General features: G+C 29.8%; 2 protein-coding genes across 4 annotated transcripts in view; both read left to right on the top strand.

Annotated features, from left to right (window-relative positions):
- Positions 1-1,153, top strand: part of LOC135958197 (organic cation transporter-like protein) — a 163,579-nt gene extending 162,426 nt beyond the window's left edge. For both annotated transcript variants that reach the window (XM_065509090.1, XM_065509082.1), the window contains exon 7: positions 17-1,153. In XM_065509090.1, the coding sequence (XP_065365162.1) occupies positions 17-516 (500 nt within the window). In that variant the 3' untranslated portion in view covers positions 517-1,153. The remainder of the gene's footprint in view (positions 1-16) is intronic.
- A 1,616-nt stretch (positions 1,154-2,769) lies between these two features.
- Positions 2,770-19,413, top strand: part of tacc (transforming acidic coiled-coil protein) — a 114,450-nt gene continuing 97,806 nt past the window's right edge. The window contains exon 1 of one of the 2 annotated variants that reach the window (XM_065509125.1): positions 2,770-2,952. In XM_065509125.1, coding sequence (XP_065365197.1) covers positions 2,785-2,952 — 168 coding nt within the window. In that variant the 5' untranslated portion in view covers positions 2,770-2,784. Of the gene's footprint in view, positions 2,953-10,902; positions 11,097-19,413 lie in introns of those variants that run through there. The other variant, XM_065509133.1, reaches the window with a different exon arrangement.

The raw sequence follows: 19,413 nt of genomic DNA on the forward strand, positions 1-19,413 counted from the left end.
AAATTTTTAATTTCAGTTGATTTTGATGGTCGTGTTGCTTTATTAATGTTAACGGCCATGATTTCCAAAATCGCCATATCCTGTACTTTATCCATACTCACCACCTGCACCGTGGAACTGGTAAGCAATGAGAAAAAGAAAATCTGCGCCTTTTCCACCATTTGCTGGGCCCGTTTTTGGCTATTGGGGGCTCCGTTTATTGGGGCCACCGTAGTCTTTGGCCAATTGATACCACAAACAGCTTTTGCCTCGCTCGCCATAACGGGTGGCCTATTGAGCGCCCTCATCTCTAGTCCTCGCACCATACCCAAGAAACGCAGCTCTCATGTTACCAGCAACATGGCTGCCGCCACACAAATGCCCGCCGATGGGGGCATTGATAATAAGGCTTACACCAAGGGACCTATATTTAATAGTATTAGCACTAAAATGACCACACAACAATCTAATCTACCTCCACAATTAATGCCTGGTATTTGGACGACCAAAAATCATGAAGACACTCCCCCCATATGATTTCAAATCATATTATGTCAACACAACTTTCCTTAACTCCTCTCCAACATCCACAAATTAAACTCCATATATCAAGCAATCAAAATACAAAACAAAAAACAAATCTATTTAAAATGCACCAGATTCCACCCTAAGAATCTCAAAAAACTAACGGGTATTTGTATAATCTAGAATAATTTAAAATTCTATTTTCAAAATATTAGAAAGAAAACTTTAAATACTTAGTAGAGAGCTTCAAGCATCAAAAAAGAATAATATAAAATTTAATATTTCTTACGTTCAATTAAATAAGTAGCTGTAAAAGTCAGTTTCGTTAAGCTTTATAGGGCCTCTACTTAACTGAATACAATTCGAATATACAATAATATATTTCGAATATATTTTTAATTTTCTTTTTTTCCTAGCTAAGTTTATTGAAAATTTTACCTTTAAAACTTAGATAAACCCAGTTATTATTATTATTCCTTAGACAAATTAGTATTTTATTATAAAAAACAAAGAAAAACAATTGATTGAATAATTAATTAATTTTAATAATTCAAAACTATTAAATAATTAGCAATTTCATTATGCTCAATTAAAGAAATAATATGCCTCTAAATTTAATTAAAACAAAATATATTAGAAAAGAAATCAATTTCCTTATAAAACCAAGATGTTTACAAAATCTTATTTAGCAAATTTAATTAAATTAAGTTCAAATTATAGATTTATACCATGAATTAATTAATTACTTACTAACCAAACAAAAAAAGTTCCTCCTAAATAACTTCCTAACAACAAATTTTTTAAAAAAAATGTTGGTTAAATTTTTTTTAAATTTCGATTTTTTTTATTTTGAAATTTTTAAGTTTTTTTTTTTTGTTTCTCAAACAAGTTTATAGAGCAATTTGGTTAAATTTGTAATTTTTTTAATTTATTCAACAATTTTGTTTCTTTTCTGTGAAATTTTTAGAATTTTTTTTAAACTAATCTTTAATTTAAGCCATAATTTGCCAATTATATACATACGTACCTATAATAGATCTTGACAAATGTTATACATCACTCCAAATCCTTCCTTCAAAAAGTATTAATTATTTTTATTCCTTATAAACACATCCCTCCTTCCTGTTTATTTTATTTTTAATTTAAATCATGTTAATTATTTATATACACTTATTAATTATAGATTTTGTAAACATCTTTCAAATGGTTTTTAAGAATTTTAACAATTAATAACAAAATTTTTATTAAAACAACATTTAAAATGTTGTTTTTTTTACAAAAAGAAGTTAAAAATCTTGAAAACAATGTTTTAGTTCTTTTTTTTCATATAATTTAAGTAAGTAGTTTAGTTAAATGAAATTATTTGTTAATTTCTTTATAGTAAAACAAAAAACAAATATGTACTATTAAATTAAACCAAAAAAGACGCTCGTTTTTAAAAACAAACTTAAAAAAAATCTAAAAACAGAAACTGTTACAATAAAGAAACAAATATTTTAATTGTTATTTTTGCGAAAATAAAAAGTAATAAAAACTGATGTTTTAATTAATAAATATAAAAAAGTAAGTAGAAACCTTTATACTTATAGATTGAATTACATTTGAAAGAAATAAAATTCTTTAAATAATTGTTATTAGTGACCCACAGTATTCCTTCCATTCATCTAAATAACCGTTAATTCAAATACTCAGTGTTGTATTTTCTTGTAAACAAAAACTTGTCATAGGCTCCCTCTTCATGTCATTTTCTCTGTAACTGTAATTTTTTCTCTCTCAAATTTTGATGATGTGCTAGAAAAAACAAAATTTATTTTACTTGTAAAACTGAAAAAATCTCATTGCATACTTTAAGGATAAAAATGAGCTTGACAATTGAGGAAATTAATTTTTTGTTTAAATTTACACCACCTTATTTAGTTATTCACCATCTTTTCACCACAAAAACTTGGCTACACTTTTCAATTTTACCGTAGCGCCCTCTTTTATTCATTTTCTCTCACTGACATTTCTTTCAAGGCGCAATTTACATTAAATGGTTGGCTCTACTGTGTGTTTTGATGTGCAAAAACAAAATCCAATATGCCTTTGTTGTTGCTGTTTTTTTTGTTTTGCCATACTATTCAAATCTAAACGGGTGCAAATTTATAAAAGAATTTTCTTTGTTTCTCCAATTATATGCAGTTTTTTGTAATTTAAACAGTGTAAAAGTTGTTAAGAAACTTAGCAAAAAACGCTTATAAACATTTACTAATTAAAAAAAGTGTAATTTAAAGCAAAACAATGAGTTATTCCGCAAATGAATTGAATTCGAGTGGCGGTTCTTCCACACATTTGAATGCTTCGTATGGTGTAGCTGGCAGCAGCGCTGCAACTTCGCCGGTTCTAAATATGAGTTTGGGCAATCGATCAGTGCTAAAGGAATTGAATACAAATGACAGCAACAGTATGGTAAGTGCAGGAATTTTTGGTTTTTTAGTGTTAAAAATTAAGTTTTAATTCATTGAGATTGCTTAACTCAATTAAAAGCTTAAAAACTATAAAAATAATGCGATGGTGAATATCTGCACATAATTTAAAATCTCTTAAATGGATATTTTTTTTCAATAAATATAAAATAAAGTTTTTTTACAAAAGCAATAATAGTACAAATTTGGGCGGAGGATCAGGTTTTTAACTCTGGTGCACATGTACCTTGAAAACCGCATTGGCATAACTTATTTGCATATTTAAAAATTTCATAGGAAAATAAGTTTTTTTTAATAAATTTCAGTTTTTGTGTCCATAAATGGTAAAAAAAATAGAAAAATCTGTGCTGAGTTGGATAGCTTAAATTTGAGCGAAAATTTTAGAAAAACAAGTAAGAGTACTGTGCCGAATATTCTACAAGATCAAGATCGTGACAATAGCTTGTATTTGAAACATACTGTTTATAAATTTCAAACTATAAAACAAAATTGTATGCCCCCTTATATTATATAACTGTAAATAATCTACAATGCTGGATAATACTTCTGGACAATATGGATATAATTTGAAAGTGCTTTGAATGGCCTTTCGACTGATATAAAACGGAATCTATTAACCCATTGAGAGCCTAGAACTGTGTTTTTTTTAATTTTAAGTCATCGCCTTTGGTTTTGCAAATATTTGCCGTCGGTGCTGTGGTTAGATTAATATAGGTATTAATTTGAAAATGCCTATTGAAAACCGCAGCTGAAGGAGTTAATATACAAATTGAATTAAAATTTACCCGCAAGTACACATACAGCCCAATCATGAATAAAAAATTCGCGGAAGTTTTTACTTTTTACTTTTTCCTATTCAAATTCAGTGTTAAAAATGAGAAAAGTCATGATACAATAATTGTATTGTTGTGTCATGAAAAAAGTTAAAAAAAAACTCTAGCGGATTTTTTATTCATGATTGGGCTGATAAGCTATTGGAAAGTTATTTAACTGGTCAAACATTTAAGCTTAAAGAAGGAGACTTTTTAAGACCCTCGCAACCCATTGAAGTTGGAGTCCCTCAAGGCAGTATCCTGGTAAACTGTTTATATTTAACTAGCAGATACCACAGACGTTGTGCTGTCCGAATTAGAAAAAATGTCTGTGATGTTCGATTTGTGAATTTGTGAGAAGCTCAGTCACACAGATAATTGTACGTACCCCTTAAAAATACTTTAATTTTACAAAAATTGGTGATACCTATGTATTTAAAAAAAGTAAATTGATTTCAATATTTAAATTTAAAATTAAAAACTTAACTTTTATAAAAAAGCACAAAAACCTATTTCATAGCACAGATAATTATACGTACTCTAAAAAGAATATTAATGTACAAAAATTGCTTTCATCACAATTTTAGAGGGGGTACGTACTATTATCTGTGTGACTGTATGTATAATTTTTATTCATATACAGTGACTCTCATTAATATTCCGTTTTTTAGTTTCACCACAAAATTCAAGGCTGTAAATCGTCATATTTAAATAAATTATTTGTAAAATTGGGAAACACACATTAATTAACCCAGATATGCCGATTGCTTGAGCTTGATCATTTTAAAATTACTTTTATATTATCTTGGAAGAAAATGAGAAATCAAAAACAGTACAATTACAGTTTTTTAAAAATTTATTGAAAAAAGTCTTTTTTTAAGTCGTCCAATATAGAGGACATTGGGGTCACAACAACAAAACTAAAACGCAATAATGAAAAATTCATGCATATACACATCTGCTCAAAATAATAGATACACCTAATTGGAAAAAATTTAAATGGCGGTAACATTGAAAATTTCCTCGCAAGCGTTAAGAATACATCATATTATTAAAATTTCTATCTGGCAATGTCATGTCAGTCAAAAATCTGGCAACTATTTGCTTTCATGTTGATTTTTAAAAACGAATTTATTTGAATTACAAAAAATTATTTGCTTATAAAAATAGATACACATCAGTAATTTGTAATTTGTTTATATACAATTTTTTTTTTGTGCAATTTTTTGTTCCTATTTACGTGAAACAGTAAGTATAATTTAAATTTTAGCAACAATTTTATAAAAAATAGGACTCTTTTGAAGAAAATGGGACGAAATCATCATTGTACCGAAGATGAGAAAAAAATTGTTCAAACGATGAGAAATCAAGGAAAATCATTACGGGAAATAGCAAAGAGCATAGGAAGATCTTTACATTTTGTCCAAAATGCTTTATCTAAAAAACAAAAAAGAGAAACTCGCGGTAGACCAAAGAAAACCAGTTCAGAAACAGATAGGCGGATCGTCCTTATGGTTAAAAAAGACCCTTTCATATCATCGAAAGCTATTTCTGCGGAGCTATGTAACGAAATCAGTCCACAAACAGTTCGTCGTCGTCTTTTACAAGCTAAATTGCCGGGAAGAATTACCAGAAAAGTGCCACTAATGCGCCAAAAAAATATCAAGACAAGATTAGAATTTGCTAAAGAGCACTTACAATGGTCCGGATGTGAAGGCGAAAAAAAATGGAGAAATATTTTATGGAGCGACGAAACAAAAATAAATTTGTTTGGAAACGACTGCCAAAGAAATGTACGCCGACCAAAAGTAAAAGAATTTCACGTTAAATTTACAAAAAAGACGGTAAAACATGGCGGGGGAAACATAATGGTTTGGGGTTGCTTTTCATGGAATGGTGTTGGTCCGATATTCCGAATAGAAGATACCATGAATGCTAGTGGGTATAGAGACATATTGGAAAACGTAATGCTTCCATATGCATCGGAAAATATGCCATTAATATGGACATTCCAGCAGGACAACGACCCAAAACATAGTTCAAGATTAGTTAAAAACTGGTTCTTGGAGAATAACGTACCTGTTTTAAGCTGGCCCAGCCAATCCCCTGATTTAAACCCAATAGAAAACTTGTGGAGTGAATTAAAGATAAGGCTTTCGAAGGAAGTTTTCAAAAATAAAGACGATTTATGGGAGAAAACGCAAAAAATATGGTACGAGATTCCATTGGAGAAGTGTCAGAACTTGATATCCAGTATGCCCAGAAGAGTGGAGAAAGTTTTACAAAACAAAGGTGGATATACTGGATACTAGCTTTACTTTAATAATAAACTAATTTTTTTAAGATAAAATTTATTAGCTTTTGTTTAATAAGAATTTTTAAAAATGTATCTATTATTATGAGCACCAAATTTTTCGAATTTTAAGAAATTTAATTTACTTTATAATATTTATTATTAATTATGAAATATTTTGTTTTTGTTTTTTACTCTCCTTTTAACTATAAATAAAAATCGACTGAATTTTTTTTATAATTTTACAATATACCATTATTTTTTTTCGTTTTTAAAAAATAAATTTTGGTGTATCTATTATTTTGAGCAGATGTGTATGTATGTAACAATCATGCTACTCTTTATAAGTTTAAATTCCAAAAAAAATATAGTACCTATTTATTCACTTGTAAATGTACAGAATTTTACTTTCCGTACAAACGAGATATGTCCATAATGACTGAATATGGGCATTATGAAAATATCACAAATTAAAAATTCAATAACTCAAAAATAGTAGCAAAAAAAATGCGATCACACAATCTCCCATGAGGTATTGGTGAACAAAAAAAATGGTATTTTGATAAACGTGACGTATCCTGTAAACTGGGTTAATATCAAAGAAATAAGGATAGCTGAATAAACATTGCCATTTTCATGTTTTTTTTTATAAAAGCTGCGATGGGTCGTAAAGTAAAAAATATTTCGTTAGTGATTTTTCATTACAAAAAAGGAAAAAAAAATATAAAAATATTGCTGAAATATTGAATATGAAGCCAAATACTGTGACATTATCCGAGGATCGATTTTATTTTAAAAAACAAACTGAGCAGTAAAAAAAGATTACCGAGGTGGAAGACTGCCGTATTGTTAGAACAATCAAGGCTAACCCACGCTTATATGCCCCCAAAATTGTTACTGAAGTTAAGGCGTAATTTGGAAAGATCGTTTCAGAAGCTACAATACGTCACCCCCAATGGCCATATTGCCCGAAAAAAAACCTTTCGTGAATTTAAAAAACAAAAATCATCGATGAAAATTTGCTAAGAAGCATATAAAATAAGTTGTAAATTGGTGGGAAGACGTAATTTTTCTCGATGAAAGCAAATTTAACTAAGCTAGGAGTTAAAAGGAAAAAATATTACTCCAACAGTTAAGAGGAGGAAGTGTTATGGTTTGGGGCTGCATAATAGAGAATGGGGTTGTGAAACTGGTATTAATCGAAGGCATTATGAACAAGGATGTTTATTTGAACATTTTGAGAGACAATTTGAAACAATCTACAGAAAAAATGGGAATTGCAAGAACTGTTGAATTGTATCTGGAAAACAAACCTAATCGTACAGTCAACGTTGTTCATGAGCGGTTGCTTTATAATTGTCCTAAAGTGATTAATACGCCTGCTCAATCCGCAGACACGAATGCCATAGAAAATTTATGGGACCATTTAGACCGCCTAGTCCGCGGAAATTCCGTTTCTTTGAAAAACGAACTCAAAAAAAGTTAGCAGGAAGAATGGGATAAATAATATCAGTGTTGATTACTTGCAAAAAATTATTTATAACATGCCAAATCGTCTTTCCGAGGTTAAGAAAAATAAAATAATATCCAAGCAGATATTTTATTATTTTACTAGATGATCCGGCAAACGTTGTTCTGCCATACAAATTATTTCTAGTGAATATTTTGGTTGCTAAATAAAAAATAACGAATGTATTCTAAGTGAATTTGGCATTATAGGTATTTTGATGCCAAATGAAGATAAATACAAACAAAATTTTTTGGCGAAAAATATTTAAAAAAAAAATGGGTGGATAAAAAAATGGGATACATCCTAATGTCCTAGCGGTATGAAATATAATATTCTCGTACCTAATAAAAATATATACAAAATTTCATAAAAATAGATAAATATAGATATTTGTATATTGCTCATACAAAATACTAAAATCTCGGCTAAAAAACGGGTGGGTGAGGGTCGGTTGATGAAAATTTGGGGTTTATAGGTATTTTTAATGCCAAACAAATAAAATGCGAAAAAAAGCTTTTGGTCAAAAAATTGTAAAAATAAATAAATTCTGGATAGGGTCACCCTAATGACATAGCGGTATGAAATATACGTTACGACCTATTCTCATACCTATCAAACATACATACAAAATTTCATAAAAATCGGTTGAGCCGTTTCGGAGGAGTTCAAACACTAACATTGTGACACGAGATTTTTATATATTAGAAATTAAAATTTAACAAAAATTTATTTCAAGTTTTCATATACTATCTTAATAATGTGTTTTGTGACTATCGATCCATAATTATACATATCACCGGACATAGTTGGGGGTAGTGCACTAAATGTTGATTGAAATCAGCATTGCACTATCACTCACTAAAATTACAAAAAATTTAATTTGCACTATTTTTTAACAGCTTTAGTGATAATGCTTATTTCTTAACTAGCACTAAAAAAATAGTGATAGTGATAATTTTTTAACTATCACTAAACGAAGATTTAGTGGAAAAATCTGAACTACAATTATTTAGTGCAAAATTTTAACCTGCAATCAAAAAAAGCTGCATTAAAAATACTATCACTAAATTTTCAAAAATGAGTAGTCATGAAATTGTTGAATCCAAATTCGAAAAATACAAATTTTAAATATTTTTTGTTATTTTTAATGAAATATTGGTCTTAAGTTTTAAATTAATGCACAGAAATAAACTTAAACCATTTTGAACTTAAAAATTTAGTGCACAATTTGAAGTTACACACAAATTATACTACTTGTTCATATTTATATTTTTATGAAAACTGAATGCTGAAATATTGATATGCATTTCTCAAAATGAAAGATATAGAAGATTTGATACAACCACACACAATAATCTTAATAAAAGGTCTTCCAATAGGGGCTTCCAAAAGTTGACAGTTGATAACGGCCGTATTGTTGAAGCTACATCTATCGAATTGGCTGTCATTTTTTCAGTTTGTTTTTCCAAATCACCATGGACGAATATATCGTTTAATAAACATAAAAATGTTCGATGATATCTCACACTTTGTTTTTTTTTTCAAATTTAAAGATAGGAAGCCCTTAATGAAAAACCCTTTAGTTAATAATGATCTTTATTTAAAAATTTAAGAGCTTTAATTTTAAATTAAACATCAATTCGCTCTCTTAAATAAACAATATTAATTAGTCATGGATACTATCGAGTCAATATACTATTTATTCTTGAATGCGTACGATGAGTATTTTTGTAAAAGCCACATTCTCAACTATTTTTACATGCAAACAACAAGCTGTTCAACTAACTAACCAACTTCCCAATTAGTCAAACGCGTCATCATAAACTTAATAAGCAAATGTTTTCAATGATTTTTTTCGTAACGTTACTTTTTTGCTTCAAAGTATGTATTTTCTTCTAGTACGAGTATTTTGTTGGTAAATAAATATGGTACTAAAAAGTATTAAGAAATGTAAATGTGTCTATGTACAAACAAATAACCTTAAGTTTATAGTATCGATTGTTAATTTAACATTTGCATTTAAAGGCCGATTTATTTACACTTCTATTTGTTTAAGGCGAAAGCAACATAAGTAGAATTCTATGAGTAATTGATTAAATTTTGTTTTCTTTTGTTTTATATACTTAACCCCATTAACTAAAAGTCTAGTTATACTGCCGGTTAACATGATTTTTGTCAGTATAACTTTAGGTTAAAACATAACTATAATTGTAATATTGGAGGTTAGTTTCAGAAATAATTAAATATGTGTGATAGAAGATGTGAAGAACTGAGAAGATATTTTTATAAGATATTTGTTTGATTTTGAAAGATCATTTCAAACGACTAATGGTTTCGGAACAGACAAACTGTTTTTGGTGGGATTTTTCTGATCAGTAGACTTGTTACAAATTGTTACTTGCCTTAATTTACAAAATTAACCAAATTTTAATTAGTCTTTTTTAGATTTTACATTTAAAATTTGCTTTTAAGCAACGAAACAATTTGTTTTTGTTTCGACACTAACACAGCAAAAAAAAAAAAAGTGAAATGGTTCTTCTACATTTTGGGTCTTTGTTTTTGTGTTCAAATTATGCTGGCATATTTTAATTGCTTTTATATACAGAACTAAACGATTTGTTTTTAGTTTGTTCCATCCATCCATCCATCCAACAAACCAACCAACCAACCGTCAATTAGTCTAGTATGTATTTTCAAAACCCTAAATATATACAAAAGAGAAAGAGCGGCAAACAGTAAGAGAATGAAGGTACTGTAGCAGTAGTACCCCCCAATCATTAATTGTAATCTTTTGCAAATATTGAAAATAATTTAAAAAAAAAGCTTATAGACGAGAGCTTCATTTACTTACTTGTTCTAGCCATCTGTATTCATCATCATCATCATCGTGGTTCAGTTTGATTATTTATTGATGGACTACTGACGTCTTCTACAAACGATCATTATTTTTCTTTATTTGTAAAATTCAAAATCAGTTGTCGTGTGGTCGTTGTCGTCCGCCGTTTAATATTTGTTTGTTTTTCTTTTTTAAAAGTTATTTGTTTAAATTCATATTGCATTATTGAATATTTTGTTTTGGCCACATATGGCAGCAATATAGTATTGTGCGTTATTTTTATTTACTCATTATTTGGTGGCTACTCTCTAGAGTCTTTCAATACAATTTTGTCGGTTTAAAATTAAAAATACAAATTTTGTATTCGCTGTGCCAGTTTATTGTTTAAATATTTATTGTAAAATACAAACTGAAATGGACGCTAAAAAATCATTTCTCGGAATCTTAAAAGAAAATATATAAAAAAAAAATTGTAAAAAAAATATAAATTACCTTGACTGATATTTGGAGAAATTGCGTGCCAAAAAAAAATTTAAATATTTAAAAAAACATGTATTCAGTTTGAATAATTAATTAAAAAAGTTTGATATAGTGCAAAAATCATAAAAGTTTAAAAGAAATTTTCATTATGGGAAATCGAGGCGCCAAAGCAAAGCAACCGTCACCAGATAAACAGGTACTTTATAGATTTAAAAACAAATATTTGATGATCAATTATTTTATTTAGTGATTTACTAAAAACAAAGGTTCAGATCATTAAAAGAAATTAATAGATACAAGATTTTCGTAATTTTATAAATAAAACATCGGTTTTTGATCACAAATCGGACTCCTAATGTTTTACTAAGTTATGATTTCAGTTTTTCTTAAATTTTCATAAACAAATAATTATAATAACAAATAAATAAAATAACTTAAAAATGAGGGATTTACAAAAGATATCATACCTTTTGACCCCGGTTTTTGTTTTTAATAACTTATATGTCATTTTGAAGTGAACCTTTCTGTCATTTCTTCGCACTTAGTTATTGAATATTATAGTGTAAACAAAAATGCGGAATTTTTAAAAATTTATTTTGAAACATTTGTACAATATAAATTTATTCAAACTATTGGACATTGTTAACTATAAAAATTTTCAATCTTGCTGGCAAAAATGGATTCCGAGTCAAAAGAACTGCTCATATTTTAAGGCCAAGAACGAATCAAACCAATATTGCTGCTTGAGTAGCACCCAATGATTTTGCAAGCTCTTGTTGAGTTTTACAACAATCATCATGGAGTAATGCCTTCAATCCTATATAAATACAAATCATCATTCACAAATACGTTATTTTTTTCTCTTTTTAACTATTTTTTTTATACATTTCAATGTAAATAAACGGTTGCGGGTCAGCTAGTAATAAATAAGTATGTAGGAATCTTTGGCTTACAAACGTGGAGGAAAAATATGTCGCGTTCTTAATCATATCAAAGAATATAAAAATAACGAATACAAATATTTCAATATAACAACAGATACACACATTATTCTACACACATACTTCAAAATCGCTTTAAAAAAATATTTTTAAATTCAGAGACTGTTGAGCTGAAAAGCTGGGTGAAGGGGGAAAAGGCTGGATAATTGGAAGAGGTGTTCAAACTTTCTGAGCCGAAACAAAATTGTTTAGATTTTGTTATTCAGAACAATTGCACAAATAAATATGAAAAAAGGAAAGAAATAAAACGAAGTAATTAGTATTTTTTCTAATTATTTATTCAATTGTTTGAAAAATGTGGATTCTTACCATAAGGAACAATAGTATTAGCGAAGTGAACAGTTCAAAGTTTGATTTGTATCTCTCTCAAAAAGAAGTATTTACGACTCTACGATTAATTTAGTACTTAATGACAAGTGGAATTATACTGCAACACATAGCATTCTGCATTAGTATATATTGAGGAAAATAGGAATTGCAGGGAAATTAGGAAAATCGCTAAGTGTTGTTTTTGGCGTAAACAGAGACTTTTGTATTTATTTAAATGCAATCGAAAACATGTTCCATTTTCTGTAGCGTACTAGAAGATGCATTTGACTTATGAAATCCAATGTAATTTTTTTGTTTAATCGATAAAGAATTTAATTCTAGATCGACTATAAAACCGATAACTTCCCATTTCACAAGACCAATGTACTTTTTTTGTCGTTTTCAAAACCGATTCCGACATTGATTGGATTCTATGACAACTCCGATAGTGCTTTTTTAACTTCAAATGTGTATGAATGTCGCGTGGTAATGCCGATTTTTAAACATTTTCTCTAATTGTCGATAATTATATGTAATAAAAGCTTTGATTAATCTTATTGGAAATAATTTAAAGCTATTAACTATTTATTTATTTATTTGAATTTGTAGCAAATTGATCTAAACATTGCATTTATAAAAAAAAAATAAAATCTTTTTCTCATAAAAGTGACAGATAAACACAAATACAAACAGACAATACGATCAATCAGGTTTGCCAAGTACTTTGCTTAGCTGTCCCCAAACATAATTAAAAGTATCCCCAAAATTTCCTAAATATTTGTTTTTAAATAAAAAAATTTATTTTTTCCTTGCAAATAATCCTTAACCCTCTAACCCGCAAACTTCAAAAAGCAAAAAAAAAAGTCGAATAATTTTTTTTAGGTTAATTATGAAGAGTGTCTCAGGGTATTGTTGCCGGGTTAGGCGTAAAAAAAAAACAAGATGTAAACATTTTAGCATTATTTTTAGAATTTGAGCAGCATAAATAAAGATCGCATTTTTTAGCAAACTCACTGTGTTTGCGACTTCGTCATTAACTGGATGTTTTGCTTTTTCGCCAACTTTTGAACTTCCGGGCGGTGGATCTTCTTGTGGAGTACCAACTGATCATGAAGCAAGGCGGATAATTTAATCCGTCTGCGGTCTCTATCGCCATTCCTAGAATTTTTTTTATATATCAAAAAATATAACAAAAAAGTAAAAAAGTATTAAATATAACACGCCGATAAATTTAGCCCCAACCCGCAACAGTGCCCTGTTTTTGCGTTCCAACACACTTTTTCTTAATTGTTTAACATTTACAAATGCATAGACTGAACGAAGAATATCTAACCTTTTTAAAAAAAATATTTCGAATAGATCGAAAGACTTTCATTTAAAAAAAAAAACACAAAATTTCACGTGCTAAAATTATGACATCACTCACAAAGCAGCTGACAGAACAAAAACTAAAAGTCAGAATGCATTTCGACATTCGAGCGAAATGTTAACAAATCATTAACTAAAGTCACCGTTAAATTTAAAAAAAAACAAGTAAGAGAGCTATATTCGGATGTGCCGAATCTTATATACACTTCACCAAATTATTTATACATACTTCAAAATACAAATTTTTAATATTTTTAGGTAAAAAATTTTTTTTTTTAAATTTTAAAAAAAAATTTTTTTTGGTGAGAAAAAAAATTCGGGTTAAAAAATATTTTTTCCGATTTTGACCTACTGTAGGTCCAACTTACTATGGTTTTATATAAGTCATTGCAAAGGTCTTTGAAATATCTAGCATTAGATATCCATATTGTCTATATTAATGACTTAGTAATCCAGATATACAGTATTGGCCATAACTAAAGCACCTCAATCGATTTTTTCAAATCATAATTTTTTTTGATAAAAACGGCTTTTTTGGGATGTATTTTGTATATATTTTATTAACTAATATTGTTAATGTTCATTTAATATTAATTTAGTAAAAGATAATTTTATTAAAAATTAATTTAAAATTATAAATCATATAAAAACTTAAAACGCAACGGACAAAACAAAAGCACCCTCTTATAAGATGTTTAAAAATTTGACTCGGTACTGCATATTTGCAATGTGAGTTATCGGGAATCACAATGAATGGACTTAAAAATTCCAAAAGATAAAAATAAAGGAAGACATAATGTGAAAAATTTAAGTTTTATACAGTTTATTGTAAAAAAAACAATGACAAGGAACAAGTACTCCAGTAAATTTAAAATTAAAGTTATTGAAGACTGGAAGACGGGCTTATTACTACATGAATTGAGTAAAAAATATTTAATTAACAGATCAGTTATTTCCAGGCTCGTTTCAAAATTTGTTAAGACTGGTCGAAAATCTCCGGTGCATTCTGGAGGGCGAAAAAAACACGATATTATGATTCCTTGATCAAAAGAGCAATACAAAAAGATCATACAGCAATAGCTATTCATGTACGAACAAGTTTAAGATTATGCGTTAGCGAAAGAACAATCCGCAGAAGAGTAGTAGAAGCCCGATTATTCAGCTGACGACCAGCAAAAAACATTTCTATCAGCTAAGAACAAGAAAGCTAGACTGAAATTTGCCAAAGCCCACATCGACTGGAGTGTCCAAAAATTAAAGACAGTACTGTTCCCTGACGAAACCAAATACAACTTTAAAAGTTCCGCTGGAATAAGGCGTGTACGCAGACCAAAAGGAGGAAGACTGAATCCTAAGTATTGCAAAGGAACAATTAAACATGGAGGAGGCAATGTAATGGTCTGGGGTTGCTTTTCTGGTCAAGGATTTGGGCCAAATCATAAAATTTATGGGATTATGGATCGGTTCATGTACCGTGATGTATTGAAAGCTGTAATGTTGCCTTATGCCAGTGAAGAGATGCCAATTATAGGGAGCTTCCAACAGGATAACGATCCTAAGCACCCCTACAAAGTTTGTAAGACTTGGCTACACAGCAATAAGATTCAAGTTCTTCATTGACCTGGTCAATCTCCCGATCTCAATCCTAATGAGAACTTGTGGCAGATTGTTAATATGAAAATAAATACAAAAACAAAAAAAGAACAAAAATTGTTGAAATAAGGATCGGAAATTTTCACGATTTATTTCATGCCGTTAAAATAGCCTGGTAGGAATATCGAAAAACATATTATCATCTATGCCAAGAAATGTTCTTGTGCCATCCAAAACAAAGTATATCCTTGAAGGGGTGCTTTAGTTTTGTCCGTTTCATTTTCTACCTTAAAATATTTTTTGATTTTAAGTTACCTCTTATAGAAAGGTTAACTTTGAAAGTATTTGTTTATCAATACTAAACATATTAACAAATGAAAATAATATATAATAGATATTTAAAACTTTGATTTTATACAAAAAAAATACCATATGAAAAAAATTCATTGAGGCAATACTGTAGGTCAAAAATCGAGGTAGTCCTGGTTTTTTCATCATATATCAGCCATTTGTGGACCGATTTTGCTGATTTTAAATAGGAAACTTCTCGAATTATTGAAGATTTGGATACCGAAGATATCTGGGTTCATCAGAAAATTGATTTCAACAGACAGACGGACATGGCTTAATCGACTCCGCTATCTTCCAGAATATATATACTTTATAGGGTCGGAAAATTATATTATGGAAATTACAAACGGAATGACAAACTTATATATACCCTTCCCACGAAGGGTGTTTTGTAATGCATGCCTTGTGGCACTCTTGCTGGTTAGAGGGTAAAATCCACGAAATATTTGAAAATCCTCTGTTCTCTCTTCCCATAACCTATTCAAAATCCTCAAATTTGGAGATAAATATCAAGGTTTGGCAAGCCTGCATGCGATAATGATTAAAATAAAATTACAATTATTGAGGGAGGTTCAACTAAAAAAAAACATGATCATACACACATTCTCATGTCAGAAAATGTGGAAAAAAAACTCACCAATACACACAAAACATCAATACACCAACCAAAAAAAAGAGAGAAGTGATTTGTCTGTCAGTTTCATGTATTGGGGAGACAGGAACCCCAATAACAATAACAAAACCAACAGTATTTGTTGTAGTTTTTCTTAGTCATGGGGTCATAGAATTTAAAGCATTACAACAATTTTAAACAAACACATGTCTAGAGCAATTCGGAAAAAGAACACAACCAACACTTCTTGATACATAATAGTAGTGGCAAGAAATACAAATCAAAAACAAATAAAAGCCTAAAAATAGTTTTTATATTTTATGTTTGGTTGTTGAACAAAAAAAAATGCATTCAATACCCTCTAAATGTGTGTTTAAAATTTAAATGCAGGCGGCAGCAGCATCATTTTCCTAAACTCCTCATACAAGATGCATTCTGGTGTTTAATTTTATTTTATTATAACGATGAGTATTTTGGAAGGAGTTCCGTATGTATGTTTTTATGCGTTTCTAGTTGTTGGTTGTTCTTCCTATATAGTAGAATTTATTTGAAGAATATGAAATGAACTCTGAATGTGAACTTTTAGGAAGTGAGTATTCCCCCATTTGGGCACCAACGCCAAAACTGTAGACAAAGAAAACGACACGTATTTTTATTATAATTCATTTTCATTTTCGTTTTTTTTTTTATTTTTTTTTTCGTTTATACTCCAAGTAACACATTGTTGTTTTGTATTTACAATATTATGCTGGATATTTGTTATTTGTTGTATTTCAAAATGTGTGTTCAAGTATTTTGTTGTTGCTATTTTGGTTTTTGTTTATGTTCCAATTTCTTCATATGAAAAAAAAAACGTTGTTTTTCCTCGCTGAAGTCATCCATGATGGTTGTTGTATGCGTGATGTAAACAAATTGCCAAAAAAAAAAAAATCTACTAAAATTTTGATTTGTTGGCTACACAAGTTTTTGAATTTGGGTACAGTGAGTGTCACTGGAAAATGAATACTTAATAGACTAGGATTTACCAATGTTGGCAAAAATCTTTAAGACTGTGCCATTGTGCAAGCTGACGGAAATATGCCCCAGTGACCTGCTATTAATTCAATTAAATTATAGGTCCATTTGTATTAATTTTTCAAAACTGATAGATGATTCTTTCTCTTAAATAGTTATCTTGATATTGATGATCTACTAACTAAGATAGTTCTTTTTGGAACAATTTGTTCATGGTAACAGTTAAGAATAAAGAAGTGGCCACTTAAAATCGGTACGGATTAAAGCGAGCATAACTTTTAAATAAAACATCGTATGTTAACATTTTATATATGAAATTAAAGGTAATTTATTAAGGTATAGCGAATAAATTTTCTGTCTTTTCTTCTTATGCCTCCCATTAATAGCTGCACAACTTTTCTTCCCACTTCTACCGTTATTCCAGCATATTTATTCCAATTTGTTCTCATCAAAATCTGGTTATTTACTGTACCTTCACTCTTTTTCAATTTACGTTTAACAATTGCCCAATATATCTCGATTGGACGAATATTTGGGCAATTTGTTTAATTGATATGTTTTGGTATAACATCAATATTATTCTCATTATACCACTTCATAGTTGTATTTGAGTAATGACAACTTGTCATTGAGTAATGACAACTTGGCTAAAACTTTATATCGGATGTGTGATGTGTTATAAATGACAGCAATCGCTTTTCCAAACTCTCTTTTTATATATAATTCTGAAAATTCTTTAAAAACATGTCTGCAAAGCTTGACTCTTCAAACCGCAGCTGCGGATTGCCTGCAAAATTAAAATTTTACGTATTCATATTTAAAGGCCACACAACCTCGAGCTGCCGAGACGTAAAATTTTTGATCTGATATCTGCCGAAAATCAGGTTTTGGCCTGACATGAATTGCAATTCATGGTATAATAACGGTAGATTTGTTGTTAAAAACGTATGTAAATCTTTTTCCAGTTTGATAACAGGGGCCGTTGTTATGATTACTACAGTGCGTACCGATTTTAAGTGGTCACTTCTTTACTGCCCCAAACAGATCTCAAATTTGCAAGAGTTGGCAATTCCCTAGGTAATTGACGATCACAATCCGAAATCGCGGGAGAATGTTTATTTGTGGACATTATAGAATGCAACGTTCTCTCTTTTGATAGGGACAATTGGTCTACGTCTGACTGGATGACATCCTGGATGTTGCTGCAATAACTTCGTAAGTCTAACCGGATGTGTTGAAGGAAGGGATCTTCATAAAAATTTAATGTTTAGGTTGACTTTACTGACGACATGCCATCAGGAACTGTCTAGTCAGTAACATCTTTTATTGTCTAACATACAGCGTACTGTTAGCCTGATATACATGACCCACCAGTCATCTTGACACATCCGGTTGAGATTCGGAGTGATGATTTTGAATATGTTTTTTGTGGAACGCCCTTTTTAAAGTTATCAAACGCTGGTCTTCTAAATATACAATTGTCCACTTCGTTGGGTAAAGTAGAGGTCGTGATATCATTAATCAGCATGAAGTGGTTTCAGAGTAGATAAAATACGGAAAAGAAAAATATTTGGAATCACCAATTGCAAATCGAGAGTTCCAGGAGATATTTCAAAGTTACTGAACCGAGTTTCCATAACAGTGACCAAGAGCTTAGAAACCCTTTAAATTTGGAGATGTTTTCAAAATCAACGGGATTGAAGGAATATAGCTGATGATAACGTTTGATAATTTTGTTTCTCCCGATTATAGCTCTACTGCGAGGTGGAATTGCGCATTTCTTGTCATCTGTACATTTGCATTATTAAAGCCAATAGCAATTGTTAGAGCCAAATAGACCTTTAATAGTAGTCCATCGCTTCTTGGAGCAGATTGTGCAGTGGTCGAGGAGAGCTAACAAATTGTTGCGGTAATGATGATTTAAAAGATTATTAATCTCAGCCGTCATCTACACAATTCGCACTTCAGTTAGGTATTCAGGAGCGGAAGTGATCGCTTTGCTGCTTCAGATGGAAAATAGTATCCCAAAATGACTTAAAAATGCGTGATTTTTTCAAATTTTTAGTGTTTATTTTGAAACATTTGTACAATAAAAATTTATTGAAAGTATTGGCCATGTTAACTATGTCATTTTCCCATCTTTCTGGCAACATATGGATTCCGCGCCAAAGGAACTGCTCATCTTTTGAGGCCAAGAACGAGTCAAGCCAATTTCGGATACTCTGTTCTTAAGTGAAGCATATCCCAGAGAGAGCGTTTTGCAT

The sequence above is a fragment of the Calliphora vicina genome, chromosome 1 (genome assembly GCF_958450345.1).
Source record: "Calliphora vicina chromosome 1, idCalVici1.1, whole genome shotgun sequence".
In the NCBI taxonomy this organism is placed as follows: Eukaryota; Metazoa; Arthropoda; class Insecta; order Diptera; family Calliphoridae; genus Calliphora; species Calliphora vicina.